The sequence below is a fragment of the Necator americanus genome, chromosome I, assembly GCF_031761385.1.
Source record: "Necator americanus strain Aroian chromosome I, whole genome shotgun sequence".
Lineage (NCBI taxonomy): Eukaryota > Metazoa > Nematoda > Chromadorea > Rhabditida > Ancylostomatidae > Necator > Necator americanus.
In genome coordinates, this window is record NC_087371.1 from 19,996,731 (window position 1) to 20,014,356 (window position 17,626).

The following is a 17,626-nucleotide window of genomic DNA, read 5'->3' on the forward strand; positions in this document are numbered from 1 at the left end:
CCACAGTTCTTCATTCATTCATTCATTCATTCATTCATTCATTCATTCATTCATTCATTCATTCATTCATTCATTCATTCATTCATTCATTCATTCATTCATTCATTCATTCATTCATTCATTCATTCATTCATTCATTCATTCATTCATTCATTCATTCATTCATTCATTCATTCATTCTTCTTCTTCTTCATTATTATTCTTCATTATTCTTCATTCATTCATTCATTCTTCTTCTTATTTTCTTCTTATTCATTCATTCATTCAATCATTTATTCATTCATTCATTCTTTCATTCATTCGCCCAACCCTTCATTGAGATGAGAACTCAAATTCTGAATACAATTTGAAATACAGATTCATGCAACCAACTCCTCTATTTTTTTTCATCATTTCCTCAACTCATTCTGGCCCTCCTTTCATAGATTTACTCTCTTGTTTACGTTTGCTTAAACTGAGAGTTGCCTCTGTTTTGGTCTTCATGTTGTCATGTTTAATGAATTACTACTGCTACGAACTTTTGCATCACAACTTATGATTGCTTTGAAATTCCAGATTTTATAGGGTACTCCTATCCACTTCTTTTGTATAGTAAGTTATAGCTATCATCAGTTTACTGGATTTTCCCAACGACAATTTTTCATTTTAAACTAATTCTGAATCCAACAAAATAGTTATGTTAAACATAATAATACATAGCTGATGTATGTTTAGACTATGAGAGAAGTTCGTAGATCAAATTTTGGTAGAGAAAAACTCTAGCAGCATGCTTCATCCATAACGAGAAAAATGTGATTTCTTTAAAATTCACTCGGCAGAGATGCTTTTTTCATTTAAAATTGCTATTCACTGATCACCAACTGCTAAAATCAACAGTGATGCATTCACAACTTCGTTGTACTAAGACGGATTTTGATATTTTTCATCACGTCGGTTCATGGTTCCCATTCTATCCGACGTAACGCAAATACTTGTCTTCTAAGCACTAATTAAAACCTTTTACAAAAACTGTCTCTGTTTACTAAGTTACACTTCTAATGAGATATGCCAGTTTTTTACTATGAAGATACATAATTTAAAAATAGCTGTTAAAAACCTAATTGTTTATTGAGTGTAAAGTAAGTGATTCTTGTATATGTATGGATGAAATGAGAACAAGTGTATGTGCCAGCAGTGCGACATGAATAATGCTTTGCACAGACAAATCCATAATATAATTACGTGACACTTCTAAGAATGGGGTCAAAGTTTCTTCACCGAGGTGAACTCGTCGGTTTTTTTCTGAGCAGAAATGAACAAAATAAACAACGACCTTTTTTTGGAAGTGTTGGCTGCTCCAGAATTCATATACTCGCGAGGTCGCTAAATTGGTACCAGTTCTATTTAGGGGATGAAGAAATGTCAGAGCATACGTAATTGGTGTAGCTGTTGGCTTCCTCATGTTCAGTGAACAGGGTGACATACGAGCTCATAAGCCCCGCTCCAACTTGCAGTTGAAGTCGAAAGCGTTGGCGCATCCCGGAGCGAGCGATGAGCGCCAGCTTCAGGGGGTGTGCATGTATGTAACTTCGAGATACATTGGACATCTGACTACATATGAAAATTTGTTAAACGCGCTGGCAGCCGTGCAGAGGCAGTTCAAGAAGACGGAAAAATCGAAAAATTTACGAGGCTTGCTTGAACTTGAGGGCTCCATCCTTTTCCGCACATTTTCCTCGTTTTCGCGTCAATCCATCCTAACTCTCACCTGAATCCCTGATCCTGCAGCTTTTCTGCGTTGGTGGATTAGATTAATAAGTGTGGACTCTTCTAAAGCCATTCGAAAGCCCTTCCCACGAAAGTAGAGACTTTAGAACGTATCCTCGCGGATAAGATGCTTATCTTTACTCCCTTCACTCATGACACTGCACCTTTTACCATTCTTCTCTCTCTGCTTCGTTAAGCCGCCATCTCTTCAATAAGGCACCCAGTGTCTCTACAATGGAAAATCCTGCAATATTAATCCGAGACGTCGTTACACTTTGATGAAACGCGCAACCTCAAATTAGTCGCCGCATGTCCTTCTATAGCACTAAGCACTCTCATAAGGTATACTAACGCATAGGAGAGAAAACAAGCAAGAACAACAGGTTATTCATTTTGCTCGGAAGGAGCGGCGAAAGATTCTCAGATTTCGACAACAACTATTAGTAGAGGAAGAAAATTAAATTATGCTGTAGATGGAAAATCATAAGAGATCAGAATTCAGAATGAAGTGCCGAAATAAGGATGCAGAATCTAAAAATTATGGGCTTAATCGAGACACAAGCTACAACAAGCGACGTTTGTGGGATTACGATTATAAGAAATGGTTGCAATCCGTTTAAAACTTCCCAGTGATCAATAAATTTAAAAAACATGAGTAATTTGAATATATTTCTTGAGGGTTATCGTACATACATATTTTTATTCTGAAATAAAAAAATATATAACAGTACGATGCCTAGAAAGAAGCGGATATGTACCATGGAGTTCTTTGTTTGTCCTGTTTAATCTTCAGATTTGAGATGAACCCTTCCGGAAAGCGGAATTCCTCAAATATACACCGCAAACATTTCACGGAAAATCAACTGTATAATTTTCTGCGGTCTTTTCAGACGTCTTTGATATCTAATGCCGTTAACTGGTGTATATTTCAGAGATGGAGATCGCGCAAGCGATGCTTTACCTACCCTGCGATCCTGAAGTGATCATATTCAGGGTAAGCGCAAACAGATCTACAGTTTCTTCTTTTCTTTTTTCCTTTTTTGATATATATCTGTACATAGAAAGCGTATACGAATATGCGTTATAATACGTGTTCCAAAACCTCAACGATTATGAATTCCAGTAAAACGCGTTGGCCCATCCCAAGTGGATTGATACGCCAGTGACTTTATCCTTTTCCTTTACTTGTACATAAGTCTTCATAACGCTTCGTTGCATTCCCAGTACAGTTCTGCTAAACATCTCGTATTAATTTTTGCGAAATATAATATGTATGAGTCACAATTTACATCACTTTTCACTCTGTAGTCTCCTTTTTCTCTGTTACCTTTTAACTTTTGTAACTAACTTGTTGAGATTTTTTCTTCAAGGTTTGCATTGCTTTCGAATCTCTTCTTTTTTGGAAGTTTTAAGAGGAAACTTGGAAGGGAAAATTAATAAAAGGATTGGGACGAGGACAAGGTTGGATAGGGAGCATTTACTACCTGCACTGCGCTTGATCATAGCTATCTGAGGTTTCTTTTCTTCTGCTCTTTTTTAGTTCTAATATTTGATTTTCTCCGTGCCATCACCTATACTTTTGTCGTAATTGCTGATTCATAAACTACATTTTTTGTACGAACCCCTTTTTGCCACCAATTTTCTTCAAAAATATTTGTTAATAATGCTTGTAGAAAGGGTTAAAAAAGCATCTAGACTGTAAATGAAATGCTTGGATTCATATGCTTTCAAGAGACAGTTCTTCGGGGCAAGAACTCGTGTCTTTAGGAATAAAAAAGCGTCGTGTACCGCGCAGTGAGCAATTGGGATATACATCTTTTTAGTGGGTGCTTAACCCACGTATCCATACTTTTGTCCCTTCCTTCTTGGATTAGCTTCCATGCTGTCGTTATACGTTGCTAGCAGCGACTCCTAGAAAGTGGTCCTACCACAACAAAATGAAAAACTTTTAGGAATTCATTTTCTGGACGATCCAAGAACAGTGTGCTAGTTGTTGCTAAACCGTATTTCATTTCAGGTGGACAGCTTTTTAGAGATGGACTGGGCCGATGCGTTGTCGCTTAGCATGGAGTTGGACTCGTTCGTCAACCTCAGTCAGTGTGTCCTGTTCTTCTCCTCACGTTTGCAGCAACCAAGGGGCAGTCAGTCCACAAATCCATTAGTTATTTCTGTCCATTGGCGACGTTTCATTTGCGCAACTTCTGCTTGCTTCGCCGGCCTCGCGCCGCCTCGATCCATTCATTCGAACGCATCGACGTCCGCAGATCTAGCCGATAAGCATTGACTCATCTAAACAATCGAGAGGTTTAGGGCAGAGAATATGAGGTTGAGAAGGCGATGCAGCCTGATGCTCCCTACCACATCAGCACTGAACTCCCGTCGCATACCTCTATCGTAAAGGAAATATACTCATCCTTTGGCTATCATTCTCATATGCTAATTTTAAGAGGAGAAACATTACATAGATGTTTAATCTTCTTTACCGCGCCGAAAATGGCTGACAGTGATAAGAGTTGACCAAGAAAAGTTTTTTTTTGTGATTTTACCAAGAATACAGAAGAGAATACATGGGCTCTTCTGCGTCTAACATTGCTCCTATCGACGGAGTACGGTACTCTACAAAATGCACATTTGCTGCTTTGAATACAAATTTAGAAGCAAAATTGCTCCTGTAGCTCCTTCAATACACTGTGATTCTCTCTAAAAGATTAAGAACCGGAACATATACAGAATGATTTTAATAAATTGAATTGTAAAACAGCATATGAAGTTGATTTATACACATATTGGTGTTCGCTTGTTGTGTCGTATGCGACGTGTGACTTCTTTTGAATCTTTTCATTTTCTTTTTATTGGAATCATTAGAAGCACAGTGTAAAAAAGAACTTGTGTAAATCTGACTCCAAAAACACAACGGCAGAAATTAAGAGAAAATCTTCTACGGACCTCAAACTTTATTTGGCTATTTCTTCATTCATTAAAACTTTTCCACATATTTCCTTCAGTAACCATCTTCCCTTTCATCTACTAATCGATTTCCACAGGCATAAATTCCTTTTGATCAGCTCGAGCTTGAACTTCACATACCTAACCTTCACCTCTCATTCGTCTTCCATTCTTGTCAGTTTTGTGCAAAATAGAATTCTATTTAGTAACTATCTCCATTGAGAAAAGATTATCATATTTTCTCTTCAGCGTCAATACAAACCCTCCTTTCTACACTTTTTTGCACTTCCTTTTTCCATGAAACGTAATCTAAAACCGGTTTGTCTTATGAGGCTTCTACAAACCTCTAATTTTTCAAACCTATGAGAAATCCTGTTCTTTGACCTAATGTTCACTTTTGATATGGAAGAAGAGGTTCGTGACATTCACGTCAGCACGTTCTGTACGCCCTTCGCTGTATCGTCTAAATGTATGGAGCTCAAGAATCGAAAAAATCTCTAATTCTTCAAACCTATGAGAAATCCGGTTCTTTGACCTAAGCTTCACTTTTGATATGATACTTTTGATGTAAAATGATGAATGGTGCTCAGGAATTCCTTTGTTCGAAAAAAGTCGAATTACTATTCAAATTACGGTGACGGCAATCAAGATCACCGTAACCACCGATCGATAAAACGATAGATTGTGAATTGGTCAACGGAAAGCGTCAAAATCATAGAATTCATGAATAGAAATAGCATACATAAAATCGTAATCTGCGACTAAGAGACACTCTTGTTATATCTTCTTCAGAAATAGAATCAATACGTGCTAATTTTTCTGAGAATTTATCTGACTTTCTCCTCCCAAGACACGTACAGAGTTACATGTGTCCCGATACGTCCCCCTGCAGCTTACTCTCCTTCTCTCACGGCTCGGTCTTTTCTTGCATCATCTGTTCGCTTTATATTCTTGCAAACATATGCACTTTCTATATGGATCGGAAACAGCGCCGACATGCATCCTGAGGCTTCCTCGAAACGCTTGTTTAGAACATTCTGAAAAGTACAACTCAGAACGTGTTATCTATCTGATGCTAATTCCTCAAAAAGTCCAGGAGTTCGTGTTTACAAGCAACTTCTTCTGAATTGTTTAGGGTTTAGTAGTTTTAACGTTCTCGTGTCTTGAAACCTCAGCACACTCCTGTCTACATTTTGATCTATTTTTAGTTTTAGTGCTTTAATCGACCGGCTGCTGTTGTTGCCTGACGCGGTTATCATCTCCGTCGAAGCGTGTCGTCCTCGAATATAGGTCTCGCCCAACCTCCTCGATTTACACCTCGTACCGAATCTATCCATTTGTCACTGTTCCATACTTTGCGAGACTTCGCGTCTCGCTTCAACTGCCTTTCGACACCGAGTGACCTGACTACCCTTGGGCTGACAATTTCTGGCACTTCGACGCAGCGAAACGAAGAGTTGTTACCAAAAACTCCACAATCCCTCTACATATTTGACCTATTGGGATGGGCCTAGACGGTATGTCGGACAACAGCGTCTTTTTGCAATATCTGGGTAACACTCGCAATATAACTGTGCAAGCTATACAGCTCGTACGTGAGTATAAAAGAGTATATAAGAGTATATAAAAGTGTAAAAGAGTGCCTTATTGCATTAAAGCAAGGTCACCGCGAGCGAGTAGCAATCAGATTCGTACGCTAGGCTCTTGATGATCTATGATAGAGAGCATATGCCGTTTCAGAACTTAGCGCCCACGTTATGGATTTACTAGTTGTATACCCAGTCCTTACCCACACACCCCTAACGGTTTCATCCCATTTGTGCCTCTTTAATAAGCACATCCGGCAGCCGCGGACCTAATTGACGTCACTTTCAATCAGTGCACGCGTCACATCAAATAAGTGGCTACAATACACCAGATGACGGGGTCAGCTCGTTGCTCGCACCCTGAAAACACTAAGAATGACTGATGAGTAACAGTAGGTACTTGTAGTTCCAGAATGGACACCCTACTAGGTTTATGCTTCCCGGTAACACTTTCCTTTTGTTCGCAACTATCTTCTTTCAAGGGCTCTCCTCTCGTTCACCATGAAATCGAATCCGTCATGGCCAAACAGAGCAGATTCCCAGCGATATCCGACATACATGCCGGCTTATGCTGTCAGCTGGCCTGATTCCGAGCACATCAGCCGAGATCAACTGCGGATAACTCGTGTTCAGCTGTTATTAGGTCATTGGAGATCTTTCTACAGGATTTTTCAAAAGTTGCTGGGAAAATTACAATAGTTTGAACTTATAGTTTAGTGCTTTATTCGTTAAACGCTATTCCTAGTTTCCAATCACAATGTCTTCTGGGATATAACGTAGTCGCCCCTAAAAAGCATTTACTCAGAATGGCTTCCTAAGAAATCGTTCAAAGAAGCGTTGTAGCTAAGAAGATACCAATTAGCATTCAGCAAATATTTATGCAACTCATGTAGATAATCTGAAACTACGACAGATGACAAAGATCTATTTAATAGTTCTTGGACTCTATCATATTGCTTTATAACCAAAGATTTTGCGTTAAAAAAAACCTAATTAATCATCCTCAATAGAGTTCTGTAGATTTCCAGAAAAGAATATTTCAAGGAGCACAATAAATCTGACATTTTTTCAAGTACCAGATTTAAATCATCTTCAGGAGGAAAGAAGCTCTTCTTCGGAAATACTATGCACTTTTGAGCTCTGACAGTAAGTTCTCCCTCTCTCTCTTAAAATCTATTTTTGTCGTCGTATTAGTGATTTTCCTCCAAATTACCTAAATTTTACAATATTCTACGGTTGATCATTTGAGGTGACGGTAACTGAACAGTGAAATCTTGAAATGGGGGAGTTTACAAAAAGCTAGAACAACAGAAGTTCATGTCTTCATTTTTCACCTCTTCCCTCACAATTCTAAGAGGACAGCTGAGCATTAAAACTCGGCGGAGTTATAAAACACTCTCGAAACCGTTAAATGGAAGATTGAGAGATGACAAGTATTTCCAAGAACCCCGAAGAAAGAGTGGGGAGGCATTAAATGACGACAGCGTCCACACAAAGCCTGCTCAGCTAATAAACAGATGAAAAACGCTATATTATTTTATATTTCACTGGTAAAGAGAGGTCCATGACAATCTTGAAAATTTTCAAATTCCACAAATTCCACAATCTGAGCAATGTGCAGCCTAGCTACGTTTTACACCAAGTGTGGATCAAAATCACAGCCATCCACGAGAGATACACATTTTCTAGGACAACTCCACAAAAACAAACCATTGACTGGTTAGGACCTTCCGGAGCGAGGTCTCCTCAAAGGAAGTTCACATGACCGGCTACGAGAATTAATTACCAAGGCAACAAGTGATTGTGTAGACAGACAGTAGTGTTCAGACTCTATACATACACAACATCTCAGCAGGTGGATTCGATTTAGCGACGCATTTCTGGGCTGCTGAACACGAATGGCAATTAGAAATCGAAGGCGATCCACGACGATACACAAACGCGAATCTCCAGAAATGTCGGTAGGCATCAGTGCGTACAAATAAAACCGAGCAGTGCAACGTTGGAAATCGGAGAGTTAAGAAAAACGACGACATCGCACTGCCACCACTTGCGGACACAACCCCATATTAGATGAGTTTGCGATGATTGTTCGCAGTTACCACCACTGCTCCTCCGTCCAGGGTCCATCCCTCGGGCGATCGCCGTTCACGAACACTTCGTCCCACGTTCAGGATGCTAGAAGAATAAAATGCTCTATTTATGTGTTCGGCGACACGCGATTGCTTCGCTTCTCCGCCGTCCAGCCAGTCAGCCAGCCAGCCGTCTGCGCCCCCGTATCCTCGCGCACCTCGGCTCCGCCTCCGTCGCTACCGTAACCGCGGACGGGTGCTGGCTGAGACACATGTGCCGCTGGCCACGCCCACTCACAACCACCACCGCCGTCATCACCACGAACGTCAACTCATCATCGTAGCGTTGGATCGCTAACTCAAACCTCACAAACGCAAGTGACGTATTCGTGTGGAAGAAGTACGAGACCGCTGTAATCGTCGGATTTGTGTCGTCGCTACTCGCGCCACGCAAAACACCTTCAAGCTGGCGACCGTCTGCATGCGGGGTGGTTTCGAGCGTTTTGAGCTCTCAGGACCATCCGAAGAGGAATGTCCGTTGGATTTTTGGTCGAAGAACAATGGGACAACTGTTGAGAGCCCGGAAAGTAAGTTCACGCAAGTTAGATCCGAATTTCTCTCCACTTCATGCTCCATTCCTGTAGTATCACTCGTCGTTACCTACCTTAATTTCCAGATTTTGAATTTCTGTAGTTAGGTATCAACGTTTTCGCTGTCTTCTCAAAAATTTTCACAAGAAAATCCCTTCGTCTTGTTTTCTTTCGTTCTTTCTTCACTTATTGATTCATCCACTCAATGTAAAAACATTTTTCTCAGCTTCTATTTCTCTGTTGGTGAATTTCTCAGTATCTGAATTACATCAGTGAAAAACCGTAGGGTTTATGTTTCAAGTCTGTTCTTTTTCTATATTGATTTCTGGATAAAATTTGGAGTATCTGGACAATTTTCCATCGTCAACAACTCTCATGTTGTCATTCTTTGCTTTGCACAGTTTGAGAAAGCGTATTCTCCCGGAGGTTGGGGTCTCTATTGAATCTCTTCATTGAAATCTTGCGAATTGTTTCTATTCTTTCCAGTTGTAGACAAGCGTTAGATTACATGGGACTTCCGCGAACTTGAGCTAGCAAAATGTTTTTTATGCGCAGTTTAAAGACTCTTTGGATATGGATCCTTCTCCCTCTACAGAACCCAGAACTTATTTAACTTATTTTACTTCGAGTTCCTCAAATTTGCTGTTGAGTACTCTGTTGAGCATTTTCCAGCCGCATAATTTACAGTAGTCAAGCTATGTACTTAGGATCAGGCAACTTCTTTCGCAAATCATGGCTTTTCTTTTTATCCTAGGCGTTATTTTTGCTTTCCGGGTAATCCAGGACGTTGAACCAGGAATCTCCTCGATAATCCTTACTTCTTCTACTCTTTGCCTAGCTTCAAGTGTTAATTCGATAGCTACTACATGTTTACCCTATCCTTCATATTGATTATTTTAATACCTTACTGAGGTGTTGAGCCAAGCTGTGCTCCGCGGGAGCGGAGGAGCTTAGGTCTTCTTACCTGTCGTGCCTCGTGCTGCTGATTATATGGATTTTTCCAGCATAACACGATCCGTTCTTATCCGCAGGGCTTTTCTCGAAACTGTTCTCCTCATCCGCAACTCGTGTACTTCTCCTTTCACAAAGTGTTCCAGTGTTTCCGGATCGATTTGGATGGCATATTTAAAATGCAAAAAGAGCACGTTTTCCCCAGAATATCGATTCACCACCCCATTCAAACGTCCGTAATTATAGAGAAAAAAGCGACTATTCTAGAAATGAACCCTTAGATCACTGTGTTTTCAACGATTTGTCAAAGAACGAATTTTTGACGGCTACCGAAATGAGGGAGATTATTCCTTGCCGTCGCTCACTTCAGTTTTTGTCAGGGGCCAGCTTTTAGCGAGGCGGTCCGTGAATGAGCCGCTTTCACTAGGTCATTCAAGAGGTCGTTAACTTCGCCGCTAATCATCATTCTTGGCTGCCTATCATTAGCGCTCTTCCAAACCCCTGCTTAACCCGCGCCGACCAGCACTCATAACTGTTTAAGCGGACATAGAAACCACCTGCTCGAAAAGCTGTGTAGTCCTAGAACGCTAACTTTTCGTTGCATACCGACTCATGTGGATCTCAAAAATTGCAACTCCTCCCAATTGTGATGGTGTAGGCACCCTCGCAAGTTCTAACTACTTTTATTGCTCTGCTGAAGAGATTCCACAATATCTGCTCACAAGCGCTTATCGGGAGTTTTCCATCCGCCTCCGACGTATTGCTTGCTTATCCCTTTATCATTCGATTTGATCAAGCCACATTGAAAAACTTAAGTTAAGCAAAATATTGGGAGAAAACCTGCAGTACAACAGTAGTGACGAGAACTTCCTTCGTTAAATCCTCTATATTCAAGAGGTGATACTTTTTTTCAAATTTTCTATTGATTTGATGTCTTCAAATCGTCAGTGATGGATGCCGTGAAGCCATAGCTAGCTAAAACCTTAGGCAGATTTCCGAACAATGCTACACTTTATTTCTGAAAGGGTTCTGAGAGCATTGAGTAAGTTTCTCGCACACATAAAATGTTTCATGAACGGCTTTTTTGCACTTTTAGTGTTTAGAGTGCTTCAAATCCCTTAGAGTAAGGAAAGTCGACACCGAACATGTGTTCCTAGGACTGGATCTATAAGTTTCAGTTCTCTTCCTCCTCTCCCTCTCTCTGCCCTTCACTTTCATCTTTCTTCCACCCTTCCAAAAATTCCTTCCACTCCCAAAACGGTACATGTTTTGTTCTCAACAGAACAATTTATGGAAATAAACTTGAGAAATCTCTTAAAAGAACAGCTTTCTGTTCTTGGAGTTTTCCCGAATATGTTTAGAGTGTCACTTTCTGGCCCTTTGAGTACAGTAGGAGCAATCGCTATTTGAACACTCTGCTATATTAATATTCTCTTTTCAAACGATACACTTTTAGCCCTCTTAAAACTCTCAATATTAAAATCTTCATTGGAACGACTGAAAACATTCCCTTAAGGTTTTCATTCACCCCGACTATCAAAATCCTGAATAAAAATTCTGGCGGCGAATTGTCGCGCGCTGCTTTCCCAGGAGAAATCACCGCCGTCCTGACGGTAGTTAACCGAAAGTTTACGAGCATGTTTGGCGTTCCAAAGATAGAGTAAATACTCGAATTTTCTGAACTATATCTCTATTAATTGATTTTTCCGTGATTTCAGAGCATCGTTCCATGTCAATTTGTGCCGCTTGTCATTTGGGTAGGTAAAACCACATACTTTAATATTTTATTGTTCCTCATCCAACATTGTTCTATAACTTTTTTCTATTTAGAAATCGCTGATCGTTTCATTTTGCGAGTCCATCCCAACCTAGAATTTCACGCTTCATGCCTCAAGGTAGGTAGCAGTCATTCAACTGGAAGTCATCGGCTTCGGACGCCCAGTAAAAGGCGAGCGCCGTCCGCCACCCGCACGCGGCGACATTGGGTGGTAGATCAAATTTCACGAGCTGAATCCTTCACCGATCGAACAACGCGAGGCTTTTGATCCGCAGCCCGAAGTCCGCGAATCGCACAAAATCGCGCCATACACGAAGTGTGCGTGATGTTATTAGCGATTCATGCCACCTGTGCTGTGTTGGGCCTCTAAACTGACCAATTGATGAATGAATGATGCGATTTCGGTGCGAGTACATTTCCGCTCATGCGTGTGGTGTTGAGAAAGAGTCTCAAAATTGAAATTTAAAGGGTATTTTGTATATTTTGTCAAGGAGAACTCGTCCATTTTTAGTGTGCTGAGTGTTGTCGAGTCTTGGACGAGTCGTGCACAGCTTTTGTACGAAATGGTGCCACCTACTGCAGGGAGGACTACCTTAGGTTTGTTCTTGTTGATCTTCCCGAAGAACTTGTTTTTCTTCGTTGTTTTCTTTGCGATACAGTGTCGAAGCATTACTTCCAGCCTCATCCTTAATCTCCAGATTTATTGGCTGTGTTGATTAGCTGTGTTGACCTACAGTTGGATTTTAAATCCCTGGTCCTTCACATGGATCATCTTTCCCCATCACTTTCCTCTTTACTCTTTGAAAGCCTAGTTTATTCACCGTTGCAGATTTTCGAAGAAGTTCTGGTTATCTTCGTAATTTTTCAGTGAAAACTGAGGAAATATTCACTAAAAACCTGGAAATGTAATTCTCAAGTCCTCTAGACTTCTCGTTGTCTTCTCATTGTTTTCCTTTGGATTTCATACAGAGATCAACTCTATTTTCCTGGTATTTTGAAGAAGAAGAACCAGACAAATCTATATAGGAATCTGCTGGGTTCTCAACCATATTTTGACCCAATGTTACCGATTTTTGGTTATGTTCACATGTTTTGTTACTGTTGACCTTTTCAAGCGTTCCTCAGCCTCTTCTTGCGGGGGTTAGGCTGTGCAAGAGGGGGAAGTGTCCGAGTCGAGAGGTCCTTCTCCTTTTACCTATTCACGTCGATCCATTCATGAGCCGCCTTACGTACACATTACGGTTAGGGTAGCCGGAAGCTGCGAGCGCCGCCGCACAGTGAACTTGATTTTCGACACTTAATTGATCCCTCTCATGGGAAAATCCTCAAATATTACACCTATCTGGAATGCAGAATTTTCGAGAGCTCTTGTACCTTCTAAGGCGCGCTGCTTCAGTAATACCCCTGCTACGTCTGATCATTGCTGCAAATATCAATACCAAATACCATTAGTTATTCATCCGTAGGCTGTTCACACCTAAAAAGACACAATGTGTGAATTTCCAATGTTCTCCGCAGGGCTTTATATGTACCGCAAGGTTAGCGGCGCGTGCCCATATCCTCGTGCGGAACTTCCCTCACACCATCTCACTACCTATCCTTCAGCTACCTTCAACACCTTCTACATGTGATAATAGCAAAGAACTAGTGTTCCAGCGGCAGTGCTATGACTTTGGGGCCCACTAGAAAAATGAGAAAATTGTTTGCACTAGCGGATATGCTCACTGTGAAGAGCAATGTTGTGGGTCAGTAGGAGTTTGCCGTATGATCTGAAAATTACTAGAAAATTACTGGCTACCGGTACTAAAAATCCATTTTTTTTTAGATTACGATGGAAAATTCGAATGCTGAAGATGGCTCGAGAAGCCTCGTAAGATAACTGTTTTCGATCTAAATACAATTCTAACAGGAATATCCCAGTATAAGAAGAGTATTTCTAAAAAAATCTTCAAAACTCTGATTGATATAGGCTTCGAAGATGAGTAGTGAAGAAGTTAGGAATTCCAAAAGAAGAGAATGCAGTAGGAATAACTTTTCCAAAAAACATAGATTTTTTGAAGTGGGTGTTGTCTTGTGGTTGCAAATGAGATAGACTTACACCAGAAAGTTCCGTTTCGTGGTTGGAGAAATTTTTTAAAAGTTCTTTTCCTCATAGCCAGCTGAAGATAGTTTTTATTGCTATCAATGCAGGGAGTTCTGAGAATTCTAAGAACTAGAGTCCTGAAAGTACTCAGAGGTTTGCCGTGAGCATAAAAGATTCCTACTGAATATCCACATTCAGTTAAATACAGTTCACCACTTGCACAAACTTTCTCATGTAATCTTCACATATTGATCATTGTTTGCTTCAAAATATAATCCGTACAAGCTACAATATTTACTAAAAATTAAGAAGATGGATCATTTCTTCTCTTCTTAGACGGTCTATTTCAAGTTATGGGTGTTTTTCGAAATCTTTTGTTCATTTCTTCTGATCGTCAAAAGAAAATTATGCACCTCTCCTGGGAGTTAAGCACGATTACCATTACTAATACTATCTACAAAACAAATGTGGCAAATTTTTGTTTTCTTCTCAGGGAAAAAAACAATCAAGTCCTTAGGCTACAAAGCTACCAAATACTTCTCTCCACTGCAATTACAATTCCACACGGCATCGATTTGTGTCTCGAGGCAGAGATTAGCCGATTATCCTATTAACCACCAAACTGAGCAGCCCCGATACAACACAGAACTAAGCCGGCGACGTGCTAGGACATCCTCTTTATCCGAACTTCGTCTGAAAGACATATGGACACATGAGATGATGCTTGCAGCGGAAGTAATGTGGTAATAATGACCACACATTGTGATGTGTGGATTCATCGAACGCGGTTTCCTTTAATATGACGGAAATGACATCATCGTTACAGTAGTCGTGGTGGCGTACCAGGTCATGCATATGAGGAAGTTACACAACTAATAACTGCCTTTCAGGCTTTTCGGCACCAAATGCAATCGTTGTGATCTGCCGTTCGATCGAAGCGAGCTTGTGATGCGCGCCAGGCATGCCGTCTACCATGTGGCCTGCTTCTCATGTGTAGCCTGTGAGCGGCAACTGAAGACTGGCGATGAGTTTCAGGTGAGTTCTAGGATAACGGGACAGCGTAGTACAGCGGTTTTTGCGGAAAGGGACGCGCACACGCGCACCAATGAAGGGTAACACGGGAACATAACTGTACAGCTCTCATAATAGCTGTGTTCATTTCACTACAGAACAACGCACTACACAGTGTGACTGAACATTTTGCTTTTTACGTGAGCAATACGCTTTCAAGATTCCAATCCACCGTTTCTCTCTACTATTTCATAATCAAAATTCAAGTTTTATGCTAGTTGGAGTTCTCTTTGAGTTGAGTTTGAGTTGAGTTCCTTTCCTCTTACATTTTTTTGCTTCATTAGCCCATCACAACCTTAATATTCAAGAATTTTCTACCCATATTTGTCACGGAGAACAACTTCTCCAAACTCGATTTTTTCAAACTAAAATCATCAACTAATGGGATCTATTACCCGAATACTGCCCCTGATTTATGCATGAATTATTTTATTTTTCTAATTCATCTTCTTCACCATAATATTTTCATAGTTCGACAGCTTTTGAAAACTTTCCTGTTACTTTTACCTCTCTAACAGCTTCACTGCTATATTATTCATGGAATACAGATCTAAAGATTTAAAGTTTTTTTATCCCTAACTTTCCATGTTCCATACAAACTCTAGTGATAGCAATCCAAGGCATTGAAAATTCTAATCTCGTCTTAAATGTCTGCCATTGCGGGATTTGCGAGCGTCCACGAGCTGTACGCAATCCCTGTGCTTACAAAACATATGCAGACAAAAACAAAGGTTACTATCTCTGGATGAATGTACACAAGTGTTGAAGAATTGAAATGTTCTGGTGAGATCTACCACGATTCGCAGCAGCGGTCAAAGATCTCAAAGTTGCTTTCCGTCAAAGTTTCTCATTTGTAGATCAAAGGGAATTCATTGTACTGTCGAGCAGATTGTGAAGCAGGAAATGTCCCTGAGGTAAGGTCGAATTTTTTGAAAATATAAAAACTTTATGCAAATGATATTTGCTGCAGCCTTCATCAATTCCAACACCATCAATGTTTGCAAATGATGATTCTTGGGAGACTTCAACAATGACATCGTTGGATCCAACGAATAGTCCCCCACTTTCTGTACGGTATGTAGAAAATTCAATTTTCCCCAATGATTCCGCTAATCACAACCCTTCACAGTTCTCCGAAATCAGACGACATGAATACACCTCAACACAATAATGGCTTCCATAATACATCCAGCGGTTCCTCAGGAGGTTCGTCTGGAAAGAAGAAAAAAGACAAACAGGTGGGCGGTTGACTTGTACGTATGTATGAGTCATTGTGCTGATGTTTATTTTTTAGACCACCAGGGTTCGAACGGTGCTGAACGAACATCAGCTGTCAATACTGAAGAAATGTTATGCTCTGAACTCACGGCCGGATGCACTGCTCAAGGAACAACTCGTGGAAATGACCGGTGAATGACAGTAACAGAGAGATTCATTTCTAAAAAAAAACCCGCACATTTTCCCATTCTTCAGCGTTGAATGCTAGAGTGATCCGAGTATGGTTTCAAAATAAACGATGCAAGGATAAAAAGAGGCAAATTCAAATGAGGGATATGGCTGCTAACGCCGAAAAGGCAGGTTTTTTCCTAGTATTTCTGGATTTTTCTCATTTATTAAGCAGTGTAGTAGAGTTTTAAAAGTTGTATTCCGTTCGAGACCAGCAAGTGTTCCGGATAAGACCTCTTGGCAGGATATTGCCCTATCCTTCAAAAAACATTATCCTTCCTATCTCTTACGATGCTCATCCAGAAATGTTTTTCAAACTGTCTTTAAGAAGATTTGTATCTCTAAGTAGCTAAAGCACCTGAAGTGCCCAACTTCCTAATCCTTCCCTAATCCACCTACTTTTATCTGTTACGTAATCTTCGTGAGTTTATTTAAGGATGTCATCACACAGTTGTGCAAACGGTCCGCAATTGCACTATTTGTGTAATATCTCTGGGAACCACTTCCTTAGTACCCTAGGAACTGTTTACTTGTTCTTACCTCTTCGTTTTTGAATACTTGTGTGAGATTTCGACGAATTTCTGAGTACTTTGCAGTTCGTTGCTCGCTTGCGTGTGAAACACGGATTTGAAGCGATTCAACATCCTTTGATCTACCATTGCATTTTCTTGGACATTATGCATGTGCGTCGAAGCGACTACTCCACGTATTGTTGCGCGCTTAGCGACGCAAAAGCGCGCGAAATTCAAAACAAAACAATCGTTGAACCGTGGGAAATTTCCGCATACACTACTGTAGTGAGAGGCGAAAACAAAAATCCTCAACCTCGGAATTTTCTCCAAGCTTCGACAGTGAGGGAAGGGATTCGAGGCTGTTCATGAACTTCTCAGATGTTCGCTAGCAGCCGCAGCGTCCTTGGCCCGATTTGCCCACCATTACTGGTCTTCCTCGAGGTCTTCGTGGCCCAGTTTTCGTCAGCTGCAAATCCCACAGAAAAACAAGGAAACGCCGACTATAATCTAATAACACCGTAACTAGTCTGCCTCCTGTTGTATTCTGTCGCGTGTGCATGTGTGTTTACAACCTTCAGCGAATACCGTACACACTCGTCAGGCGCGACGAGCGAGTACCGTACCCCATTAATTAGTTTTCTATCATGCGACGAGGCGTGCATGGAGGACTTGCTCACTGTTAATTCGATCACCAATTACATGAGTCTGTGTCTCTTGAATTGTCAAACTCTATCACGACCGACTGCACTTCGGCCACTATCAGCTTGGGGCTGGATCTAATTTGGGTTTTCGGAGTGCGTGAGGGGCACGTAGCAGAGGGAATCATGCTGAGGTATCGATTCCAAG

General features: G+C 40.7%; 1 protein-coding gene across 3 annotated transcripts in view; it reads left to right on the forward strand.

Moving 5' to 3' along the window:
* The window catches only part of RB195_006282 (uncharacterized protein), a gene marked incomplete at both ends in the record, with an annotated part of 29,780 nt that overhangs the window by 6,232 nt on the left and 5,922 nt on the right, over positions 1 to 17,626 (forward strand). The window contains 11 exons of one of the 3 annotated variants that reach the window (XM_064179293.1): positions 2,681 to 2,740; positions 3,764 to 3,839; positions 11,610 to 11,648; positions 11,722 to 11,786; positions 12,180 to 12,265; positions 14,642 to 14,786; positions 15,680 to 15,736; positions 15,793 to 15,896; positions 15,952 to 16,060; positions 16,117 to 16,231; positions 16,296 to 16,396. In XM_064179293.1, the coding sequence (XP_064036256.1) occupies positions 2,681 to 2,740; positions 3,764 to 3,839; positions 11,610 to 11,648; positions 11,722 to 11,786; positions 12,180 to 12,265; positions 14,642 to 14,786; positions 15,680 to 15,736; positions 15,793 to 15,896; positions 15,952 to 16,060; positions 16,117 to 16,231; positions 16,296 to 16,396 (957 nt within the window). Of the gene's footprint in view, positions 1 to 2,678; positions 2,741 to 3,763; positions 3,840 to 4,303; positions 4,390 to 8,831; positions 8,938 to 11,609; positions 11,649 to 11,721; positions 11,787 to 12,179; positions 12,266 to 14,641; positions 14,787 to 15,679; positions 15,737 to 15,792; positions 15,897 to 15,951; positions 16,061 to 16,116; positions 16,232 to 16,295; positions 16,397 to 17,626 lie in introns of those variants that run through there. The other 2 variants (XM_064179292.1, XM_064179291.1) reach the window with 2 other exon arrangements.